This window comes from Cryptomeria japonica, chromosome 11, assembly GCF_030272615.1.
Source record: "Cryptomeria japonica chromosome 11, Sugi_1.0, whole genome shotgun sequence".
NCBI classification, from domain to species: Eukaryota; Viridiplantae; Streptophyta; class Pinopsida; order Cupressales; family Cupressaceae; genus Cryptomeria; species Cryptomeria japonica.
In genome coordinates, this window is record NC_081415.1 from 199,318,857 (window position 1) to 199,331,260 (window position 12,404).

Here is a 12,404-nt window from a genome sequence, read left to right on the forward strand (position 1 = left end):
GATTTCCTTATCTCAAGAGAGGATAGGATACTCAGTTGGTTTATTCTATTCTGTGTTGGCCGTATGGAGTTTGCAGCAATGCGATTTCAGACACGTCAACGGTATGATGTGCCAATAGTCCAATCCTCATATGGCTCCTTATGAGGTATACCCATGGCTGCTATTACGGTCTCCCTGTCAATTTTTAACAGCACTTCGCCATTGATGTTCCTGATACACCTGTGCTCCGCATCATACCTATTCATACATTCCAATACTAACTCCGGGCATGGTGCAACAATGGGAAATGTGACGGCCTCAATCAAACCACTCTTCACTATTCTCTCCATCATTGAATTTTGAACTGGGTTTTTGGCGCTCTCAAGAAAATCGGAGAGATCCGCCAGGGCTAATGAGGTATCTCCCATCTCTGGGACTGAACTAACTAGGCAAGAAGTGCGGCCTAGTTTTGGTAGAGTAGGCTTCATAATGGCCCCTCTCATTTTAAACAAACAATTACAAGAATGCAATGAATTTTTATACACAGCAAAGGGGAACGAACAACAGCTAGCTTCTAGAATAAGAAAATACAACAGAAGAGAGAATGACTGAAACTAACCTGATCTCAACAGCAGATTCTCGGAAAACTTCTGCGTGCAGATACAATACCTCCAATTTTCCCCGCTTGCATTGCTACTGAGAAAATTCTAGAAACAATTGCTAGTTTTCGCAACAAAGATAGACAAAATCACACTCAAGACTTAGCTAGTTGTACTAATTAAGTAAGTTCGTGTGAGCTAATGTCATGTCCCCTCTTTAGCTCTGTCTAGCAGATACCTGTGAGTTAGCCTATCATGGAGTCTTGTAGGCTGGCAATAGTGGATAGAGACTCAGTCAGGATATTCAGTGTTTGGATTTGGTGTTTCTGGCAGTAGTAGACCAATTTGGAGCAGTTCCTACATTTTAGGAGGCAGTTCCTACTTTTAGGAGCTTGTGACAGCGTCCAGGGTTGGGGTTCCATGAGACCATTCCTTGGTTTCAATTTCAGGAGATTTAGGTGTGTTTCCTGGTTTCTAGGAGCATCCCTAGATTTTAGGGATGAGATTGCCAGTTGATCCATGATTTCCGACATCAGTCACAGACAGGTGACAGGTTCAGTTTCAGGCTTTTGGTGTGTTTCGAGCTTTCTGTAGCTATTTGGGTTATATTTTTAATATATATAAATATTTCCTAAATTAGCGTTTTAATATTTTAAATAAGGCTATGTCTATAGCCATTTAGGAGTAATAAGGGGTTTTTGGCTTCATCTGGATTCGTATGCCCATGTGTTATAGCTCGTTGGAAAGGTCTTAAACTTTTCTAAATGATTTTCACTTGCCAGGGTCCTTTTGGCGCTTGGAGTTATTTTATATTGAAAAAGTGGTGTTTTCTCTGTACTTGGGCGCCCAATATTGGGAAATATGACTTTATATTAAAGCGCACTTTTCATATATCTTTAGGGTTCGATTTGGAAGGAAAGAGATATAAGGAGAAGGAAACCTAATTTCTCATTATCTTTTATATATTGAAAACTTGTTTGGTGCAATATTGCTCTGGTAGAGCAATTCTTCAATCTGGGACGCAAACCCCATGATTGGTACTGGCTGGGACGTAGCCCTCAGCTATTGATTGGCAGTGGATTCTTTTGGCATTGCCATTATTGGTCAGAGTGTATGCTTTATTCCTTGTGGAGATTCAGATTGCTTGGTGAGGGTTTCAGCAGGGTGGTTGAATTTCCCAGCTGGGGCGTGATTGTTTCAACTTGATGCCACCATTATAGTAGGTACACTATACGCTGGAACTGGTGAAGACTTTCATTCAGCCATAGCTGGTGTTCTTGGTTTGTATTCATCATCTACCCTTCAGTTGGCGCCATTATTGGATGTAAGCACATCCCCAGTGCGTAGGGAATAATCTGGATATTATAAATCAGAAATCTGCCTGGTATGATTTGTATCAATTCTGATTTAATTGAATGTTCTTACTTGTTTCAGTTTTCTTCCTTATTTGCTGTTCTTTATTCATTACTTGCTTATATATTCGAAAAAATACAAAAAGAAACCAAACATTCTGCAACTTCTCTCTATTCTATAAGACCATCAGAAAAAATCACAGGAAAATATAGTTTCTTCTTTTAAAAATTACAGCAGATCAGCAAGGGGATCCATCAGGGATCTTTCAGCTAACACCTAATTTGACGTATAGCCGGCATGCATTTAATTTCGGATCATTTAATTTCGGATCACTCCATCACACAACTCACGAATTATCATGATTGTTTGTCATAATTTTTGAAACTAACAATTTGAATCCCCTAGAATATTCTCTTTTCCCGCCTCCACATTCACTTTATGATACATGTATCAATTCTACATAAAACTTCGGCCTTTAAGAATTCAAACTTTGAACTTTGAACTAAGAACCAAAAGGTTCAAAGGTTCAAGTTCAATATTGAGAAATAACACAGAGCAACACAAAACACCGAATACACGACAAGACAAATAACAGTTAATGAGCAAAGACAAAACTGACACATGACTGACTTTGAACCTTGAGCCTTGAACCAAAAAGGTTCAATGGTTCAAGTTCAATACAAATTGCAACAAAGCGATCGCCTTATTGTAAAACAAAGCCGCGAAAAAATTTCTTTAAAGCGCGTTTTGAACTTTGAACCTTGAACTTTAAAAGGTTCAATGACTCGGATTCAAAGAAAGGAAATATATGACCGAAAGAGGAAAGAAACACCAAAAGGTGACCTACGAGTTTGAAATTTTAATGAAAATTGGGGGGGAGGCTAACATTGGCTCTGACTGGAGACTGGGACAGTAAGGGATCAAGAGATGAACCTCAGGATCTCTGGTTTCACAAATGAGCCTTATATCAAAAGGACCAAATCAAACACAAAAATAGAACCGAAACAACAAACCAAACACAACAAAACTTATGTACAAGACTTGTGGGGGACTCCTGCTTACAATTGATATAACTTCAAATCCTGCCCATTGCAGGTCAGGGGAAGAGCAGTACCATCCTGATATGCTAACTTGAAAGAGTTAGGGCCTTTTACCTCTTGAATTGCAAACGGTCCTTTCCATAATGATTCAAACTTCGCATGTGCACCTTTTGGTTCTCTTCTTCTGTCCCAATGCAAAACCTGATCGCCCAACATGAATTTCCGTGGCCTGGCTTTCCTGTCAAATATTTTCTTGACCCTCATTTGATGTTTTGTAATCCGGTCAACCAATTTATCCCTTTCTTCATCAATCCTCATCAAATGCATAATCCTCTTCTCCAGAGAACCTTGAAAATATACATCTTCAATAAGAATTTATATCTTTGAAGCTGCAAATTCTAAGGGAAGTGACACTTGAGCCCCCATGTCGTACACTAGTTCAAAAGGTGACATCCTATAGCTCTTTTTGGAGATGTGCAATCCACCCAAAGAGCTTCATACAGTCTTTTGTCCTAGTCTTTGAAATTTTCACTCACCAACTTCTTCATAATATTTATCAATTTTTTATTACTTGACTCCGCCTGGCCATTACCCTGAGGATAATAATCTGATGAGTGAGCAAGAGATATCCCATGATCATAAGAAAACATAAAATCTCAGCAGAAGAGAAGTTGGTGGCATCATCAGCCACAATTTTTTGAGGAACTCCAAATCGAACCAGAATATTTTCTTTAAAGAAATTACAAACAACCTCAGAAGTGGTCTTCCGCACTGGAATAGCTTCAACCCATTTGGTGAAATAATCTGTGGCTATTAGTATGTGTGTATGTCCAACACTTGAGGTAGGTGACAAGGGACCTATAAAATCTAAACCCCACTGTTTAAATGGTTCATCAATAACAACCGGTCTAAGAGGCAACGCTGCAATTTGTGGCTTTCCTGTGAATAACTTACATTTTTCACACTTAGCTACCAAAGCATATGCATCCTTAAACATACCTGGCCATTAATAACAATTTCTCAAGATTTTGTAGGCAGTTACTGTCGATGAAAAATGACCACCACAGGCTTCATCATGAAGGTTTTCAACAATGACTCTTGAAGTGACTTGTCCACACAACATAGGAAAGTTCCATCCAGCCCCTTTTTGTACAATACATCATCAAAAAAAACATATTTAGCAGCCTTTAATCTCAGATTTCGTTTTTCCCTTGGAAAGAGATGCTTTGGAAAATCCCCATAAGTTAAGTAATATGCAACATCTGCAAACCAGGAATCTTGAAGTCCAACAAACAAGACTAAGGGCAGCTCCTCAGTCGCTTCATTCTTACTTTCTGCAATTAACTTACACAAACCTTGTCCCCTTACTAATTTTGTTGGTTTAATGTCCAAATTAAACTCCTGTATCTTAGACACCCATGAGGCCTTGTTATTGATTCCAATATCCTGTTGTGTTAAAATGCTCTTAATAGCAGAATGCGACACATAGACTACTGCATGAGAATGAAGAATATAATACCTAAATTGTTTTACGACTTTCACAACTGCATACGCGTGCTTTTCCATCAGGGAATATTTCAATTCATGTTTTTTAAGGGGAAAACTCATGAAAGATATTGGAACTTCTTCATTTTCTTCATTCTTTTGTAACAAAATCCCTGACATAACAATAGATCATAAAATCTTTCCTAAAATCTGGATTAACAAGAATAGGTGCTTGAGCAATAGCTTCCTTTACTGATTCAAATGCTTTCTTTCCCTCTTCATTCCATTTGAATACTTGCTTTTCACTCATCAAGTTTACAATGTACCTAGTGATTTCCACAAAATTTGGAACAAATCTCCTCAGGAAATTTACCTGCCCAAAGAAAGACCTGACTGCATTTTTGTTCGATGGTAAACTTAACTACTGAATTGCCTTTACTCTCTCAGGATCCACTCTTAACTCCTTTAGAAACGATGTGGCCAAGTAATTTACCTTTTGTAACCCCAAACACCGACTTCTTTGGATTCAACGACACTCCATGTTCTCGACACCTTTGCAATACCTACCTCAAGTCTCTTACGTGATGCTTTCTCCTCTTCGAGAAGACAGTTAAATCATCAAGATATACAACAATTATTTTATCTTTCAGATGACCAAAAGATAAATCATAGCCCTTTGGAAGGTGGCTCCTGCATTTATCAGACCAAATGGCATCCTATTATAGGAGAAAGTACCCCAAGGAGTGATGAAAGCAGTTTTACGCTGGTCACTTTCTGAAACACTAATTTGATTATAACCAGAAAAACCATCAAGCATAGACATCATTTCTGAACCTGAGACTGTTTGCAAAATATGATCCATAGCAGGTAATGGGTAATTATCTTTGAGACTGGCCTAATTCAAATTCCTAAAGTCCACACAAATTCTTATCTCTCCATTTTTCTTACGGACAGGGACAATGTTGGCTATCCAGGTAGAATGGTGAATAGGGTATATAATCCTAGCTTTCAACATTTTATCTACCTCCTGAAATATAGCTTCAGCTACTTTGGGGTTAAAATTTCCAAGCTTTTTCCGGAAAGGACTCATTCCAGGTTTCAGAGGGATGTGATGTTGAAATTTTCCTTCCCTAAAGTTCTTCAGGTCATTATAACACCAGGCAAAAACGTCTTTGTATTCCAATAGGAGAGTGATGAACCTTTCTTTCTCTGAAGATGTGCAACAGTTTCCTAGATTTATATACTTGGGATCTTCCTCAGTTCCAATGTTAACTCTTTCATAACCACCACAGCATCTTGGATTGTAGGAATCTGTTCATCTTTTCTTTTCTTATAGGCATCATGATGATTAAAGAGACGTTCTAAAGAGACCAACCCTTTAAGAATTTTATTCCCTTTTAATTGTATTACCCCATCATTCATTTCTCGACCCTGCTCCGGTGAAAACTCTTTACATTCAACATCTGATTCTTCAAAGAATGTAGTAGTGAATGTTTCTACATAATGCAAGAAGTTGTTGATTTGTTTGTCATTCTCGAAGACCTGCCAAAATTCAGAATTATCAGGTACACTAGGTCGGCATATCAATTCCACTCGATAGGTATCATTTGTAAACTTAGGATGAGGAATCAATAGAGAAGCCGATCCTGCTAAAGAATCCGCTTTGGAGTTTTGTTCTCTGGGAATGGCTTGAATAGAAAAAGCATCAAAACCTTCAATTTCATCCCAGACTCTATTTCGGTTTTGCTTCAATCTCTCATTCTTCACATTAAACAATCCTCTGACCTGTTTCACAATCAATTCTACATCTCCTTAACTTGTAGAAGCTACTCCAAATTTTTTCACTTCAACTAATCCCGACAACAAGGCTTCATACTCGGCGGTATTGTTTGTGTTCTTGAATTCCAGTTTAAAAGAAAAAGGAATGTGTATACCAGAGGGAAGAATGAGAACTACCCCTGCACCAGAACCTGATACTGAACAACTTCCACCGAATTCCATCAACCATAGATTCTCTTCTGCCTCCGGTTGTGACAAATTCTCTGCAGCTTCATTATCAGATAAGATCATATAATTTCCAAATTGGCATTCATGGTACAAAATTTGAGCCCCCGGAATATTCTCTTTTCCCACCGCCACATTCACTTTATGATGCATGTATCAATTCTACATAAAACTTCGGCCTTTAAGAATTCGAACTTTGAACTTTGAACTAAGAACCAAAAGGTTCAAAGGTTCAAGTTCAATATTGAGAAATAACACGGAGCAACACAAAACACCGACTACGCAACAAGACAAATAACAGTTAACGAGAAAAGACAAAACCAACGCATGACTGACTTTGAACCTTGAATTTGGTTCAACGATTCAAGTTCAATACAAATTGCAACAAAGTGCTTGCCTTACCATAAAACAAAGCCGCGAAGAAAATTCTTTAAAGCGCATTTTGAACTTTGAACCTTGAACTTTAAAAGGTTCAATGACTCAGGTTCAAAGAAAGGAAATATATGACCGAAAGAAGAAAGAAACACCAAAAGGCGACCTCCGAGTTTGAAATTTTAATGAAAATTGGGAGGGAGGCTAACACTTTTTTTAGTCCAATGATCTTTTTCAGATGTCTATTTTTAATAGTCACCTTTGTTCAACGTAAAGAGCATATTCTAGGATTCACTATCTTTAGCCCATAACACTTGTAGTGGTTTCTATTTTTAAGATGAGGAGCTATGTGAGGAGTCAACTATTTTTAATTCTAGTTATAGAAAAGATGTGAGCCTTTCAATCTCTTACTATACAAAAGATGTGAGCCTTTCAATCTGTTGCCATACAAAAGATGTGAATATAAAGTAATTGTTTGTATAATTTGTACCGTTAATCTAGCTAGTAGTCACATGCTTTAATTACTATTATTAGATAGGAAAGTTTGTCATAAGACTTGGATTCATGCAATCAAGCTATTCCTAGAGAAGAAGTTCAATTAGTTTCCTTTATTTATTTCAATTACCAATGTTATTTTGCACTTATATGTGGAATGGTAATTGTCAAGTCAGCCTATCACTGAAATGGTTGTTCACCAAAAGTCATTGTTAATCTAGAATTCACATCCATTATTGTTTATGTTGGTGTAATTATTTATTTGTATAGGATATAATTACACTTTACTTAAGTTAACTTAGGATAATGCATCTCATCGTAGTTTGGATATGAGACACTTAGGGAAGTGGAATATTAGATTATTTCTCCTACCTACCCCTACTTTTTCTTACCTACCCTTGTTTCTCATTGAGCCACATGTCATGATTGTGTGCTCACATATCCATTTGGCCTTGCCTATATATGCAAGTCTATATTCATTGTATTGGTTAATCCAAATGATCATTTGTATATTGATGAGAATACAGTTTGTTCTTGTCATAGTATTGTCTCTCTTTTATGCTTTTCATTGTGCCCTTGATCTTGGCAAAATCTCACAGTTTCAATGGAATTGATAACACCTATATGGCTTTAAATCTCTATTGAGATGTTGTATTTTGCATCTTTTGAGGAAGATTAAATTGCTTTGGTGAGTTTGCAATTTTTGTATTGCAAGTTGGCTCAAAGCTGGAGATTGTGACTTTGTATCAATTTTTTCATTTAATTTACCATAATGTTCAAGTTTGTGTTTTAACCTATTCAGTTTGCATGTGTATTTGTCTTTACATTTAGATAGACAACACACTCATTTACTATAGGGATTCCTTCCAATCAAAAAGCCCAAAAAAACTCTTATCTAGTGCTCATGTGTTGAATTGCCTTGAGCTCTAGGTTTAAAAAACAAAAATTAGTTTCTTATTTAGCTTGTTTGTATTGCATACTCTACATCACCCTAGAAAATATCATAGCAAGTACATGTTGTGTAAAGTACTTTAATGAAGGTTAGTTTTTCTAATAAAAGGAGATTCTCCTTCTAATTTGAAAGGCAGTTCTACAGCACATCTATTCCATTTTGTGTGACACTAAAAGGTACAAATTAAAATGCTAGAAGAAGAGACAAACTAAAAATGAAGTGCATGTCATAGCAAAGATACAATCTAAATTAGAAATTTCAGATGTAAGTACAACAGGATCTATAAATCTAAGACTATGTCAGGCCCTGTTCATTAAAAAAGAAAATCAAAATGAAACATGTTGCTGGAAATTATTATCATTAATGTCAAAGGGAAAGACTAAAATATTAGAGGTTAGACTGAGCACTATTATCGAGATTTTGTTGAGCAAGGAGATGATTAAATTGGATATATAATAGTTTATCACTCACATGGGGCCAGCCCATGCCTAGCACCCTTAGGAGCAGTTTACAAATTGCAACATAATTTTTTTATTGGTATGGCCAACCCCACTCTTGGGGCTGACCCATTTATGGGGATCTAAATCACAAATAAATTTTGTTTCAAAACAGACAGACCCCTCCTAGTTCTGGCACCCACTTCTTGAAGAGGAATTTTAAATAAAATATAATATATTTAATGCTGTCTGGGCCGACCTTCTTAGAGAGCTATATCTCTTGGATGAAGGGTTGTTTTTGCAAAGAATAAATAGAGGTTATTTTGAGAGAAAAGTAAACCATTAATTGAATATCTTTCAGATTTCATAGCAGATTGAAGAGCAGAAAAATCAGAGCTTTGGAGCAGCTATATGGCAGATTTATAAGCAAGATCCAAGACAAAGTCACAAATAAATTATTAAATTGTTCATTAGGAGGTCGGTGCTTATCATTGAAAGAGGTTGGTGCCTAGTTGTAGGGGATTGTTGTCTCCTGTGGGTTGGTGCCTACAAAAGAAGCTTTGTTAATGATGTAAGTTGCTTCCTACAAGAAGATCTATATAAGCAATATTTTGCTGTGGTTTTCTCCTGCAAGGGTTTCTGTGTAAATCGTGTCTTCATCATGTATTCCTTATTGCTAGATCTTGCTAGATCTTGCATGTGTGTTATTGCTATGGACAATTAAGTTTTGAAAAAATTACTGTTGTTGTTAATTAAGTTTTTAAAAAGTAAAAGATTGTTGTTATACTGATTCACCCCCCGATCCCACCCCCCTTCTCTCAGTATAACTGAGTGCTCTTCACATGTAAGATAAGGTCAAGCATTTACATAATTAACAAGGAGATTACAATTGGTAATTAAATTTTGAGAATATGATGCCAATGTCTCTGGGTATTCAAATAATTTCTGTGCCTATTTGAGGTCTCAAAGCTGAAAATTTCCACGACATTCTCGAGCTTCTTGAAGTTGTAATATTTGGAGCCACACAAGATATTGATCATGACTGAGGCAACAGCAGATGAAGCCTAATACACCAACATGCAGTAGTTCCCTAAAACTTAAAACCAACCTGAGTATAAGGTATACTGCACGTACAATATCACATGCCTGTTTTGTTTTTATTATTAACTAAAACTATTGTATCATTGATAGCATATGATATGCAAAACAAATGGGAAAGTGCAGGATCTTCTAGTGTTCTTATTCAAGCATAAGAAACATTTGTTTTACTTTTTGAAGTAGAGCATTATGAAATTGAAAAATTGTCTCAAATCTTCAACATAGACTTACATCAGAAATTATGCTTTAAAGTTCAAACTTACCTCTGGAGATAGCAAGTCCACAGATGAGAGAGTTACAACTTCTTTCACTGCACCTGCTACAACTTGAAAACAATCATTTCGACAAAGAAGAGAAGACTCAATGACAGGTTTCTTTCGGGAACCCCCCTTGCCAACTTCATTCCCCTCCACACCCCTCCTATTATAACCAACTGCAAACTGGCAACAGCATAAAACAGGGATATCAGAAATTGAAAGTGTCGTGTTGAATATAATTAAACAGTCAATCAAGTCAAAAAAGGATAACTAAATTCAGCAAAATGTGAAATAGATGATAACCAACCACAATTGTTGCTCATTATCTATTAGGTGTGAACTAACCATATGGAGTAGACATTTTGCATGCATAAATGGAGCAGACATTTGGATGTCTAAAAGCATGTTTTAAGACTCTAATGATGTGGAAGATATGATTACTTGACAAGCAGTGAAAGATCCCTGATGGATCTCTTTTACCAATCTGCTGTAATTTTTATTTATTTAAATTGATTTTTCCTGCTTATTAATATTTTCTTTCAGAAATAGACAGAAGTTGCAGAAGGGTTGAATTCTTTTTGTATTTTGATGATTTTTCAACAAGTAAATAATGAAGTACAAGTACATGAACAAAGTACTGAAAATGAAGTTCATATACAGCCAAAACAAATTCGATTCAAGGCAGATTTCTGAATATAAAATCAAATATTTGACCAGATGAAGATTTCCAATAATTTCAGGAAGATTACAATCAGGAATAATTCCAACCTGGATGCTGAAAGAGTAACATAACTAGGAATGAAGTTGTGGCAAGATTCCAGCCCTCCAAGTGCTGCACGTGGGAAGGAAAGTGGCTGCCAGGTACAGCCGTACGGCTGCCAAGTACACCCAACTGGTTAGAAACCCCAAACCCCACGCTGAACTCTGTCAGAATTGCTGAACCTCCAGAAAGAATGCCGTACAATCTCCAAGATGCTAATAGCTGCAAACAAATCCAAACCACTGTATTGGGGGCTACGTCCCAAACAGGCAAGGCATTGGGGTTGGCGTCCCAGATGCTGAAAAGCTCTTCCAGAGCCAAATCTCAAATCCAAGATGTAAAATGTGTAAAAGATAATAAGAATTAGGTCTCAACTTCCTTATAACACCTTCCCACTAAGCTCAAACCCTAAAAGTGACTCAATGGGGCATTTAGGGTTAAAATGTTATATTTCTCATTTTAAGTTGTCAAGTGCATAGAAAATGACCTTTTTTCAAATATAAAGAAATCCGTTCACCGAAAGGATCTGAGTCAAAAGAGAAATATTTAGAAAAGTCCAAGACCTTTCCAACGAGCTATCACACCAAGGGATACGCATCCAGATGAGGCCAAAAACCCCTTATCACTCCAAAATGGCTATAAACATAGCCTTATTTAAATAATTAAACGCTAACTTAAGAAATATTTAAATATATTAAAAATATATCCCAAATAGCTGTAGAAGGCTCAAATGACTCCAAAAACCTGAAACGGAATTTGCCACCTGTCTGTGACTGAAGTCGGAAATCATGGATCAACTGGCAGTCTCATCCCTAAAATCTAGGGATGCTCCTAGAAACTAGGAAACACACCCAAATCTCCTGCAACTGAAACCATCTAAAAGGTCATGAATAACCTCACGACTGGCAACTGTCACGACCTCCTAAAATTTAGGGATACCCCCTAAAATCTAGGAACTGCTCCAAACTGGCTCCAAACTGCCTGTAAAGCCAAAATCCAATCACTATATGCACTGAATGAGTCCCAATCAACCTCTGCTAGCCTACGAGACTCCAATGATAGGCCAACTCCTCCGTCTCCAATGTCCACTCTAGAAAGGGGACATGACAAGCAGAGCAAAAAAACCTCATAAAAATGAAAAAGTTATATGCTCACCCATTGTGAGTGTAGGAGCAAAAGTATGAAATTAAGACTACAGCCTTCATGTTCCATCTTTAATTGAAACCTGGAGTGAAATTCCTGTCATAATTGCTATCCTACATAGATTGTGCTCGCCTGTAGATTTCCTCATTACTGAAAGATTCCTTGCTAAGGTAAGCTCCTATAAATCACAATGTCTATTTCACTATTTCTGAAACTGATTGACTTGTTGTATCTTGCAATATACCTAGTCTCTGCTCCAGTCTTAAGCAATTATCTTTGTTCTTTATTGTTGAAGACTGTTTCTATGCCAAGTCCTACACCATGTCAAGGGAAGATAAACTTTCTATTTGCAATAGCTCCCTCCTAACAAGACCGATTGTTTGTATTCAAAATCTTCCAAATAGGAACACATAACAAACCTAAGTCATGT

At 36.9% G+C, this 12,404-nt stretch overlaps 1 protein-coding gene across 2 annotated transcripts in view; it reads right to left on the minus strand.

Moving 5' to 3' along the window:
• Window positions 1–12,404, minus strand: part of LOC131041213 (uncharacterized) — a 145,285-nt gene that overhangs the window by 13,276 nt on the left and 119,605 nt on the right. Inside the window, exon 5 of one of the 2 annotated variants that reach the window (XM_057974230.2) lies at window positions 10,078–10,254. The exons of the other annotated variant lie outside the window; for it this stretch is intronic. Within the exon in view, the coding sequence (XP_057830213.2) occupies window positions 10,078–10,254 (177 nt within the window). The remainder of the gene's footprint in view (window positions 1–10,077; window positions 10,255–12,404) is intronic. 2 annotated transcript variants of the gene reach the window in all.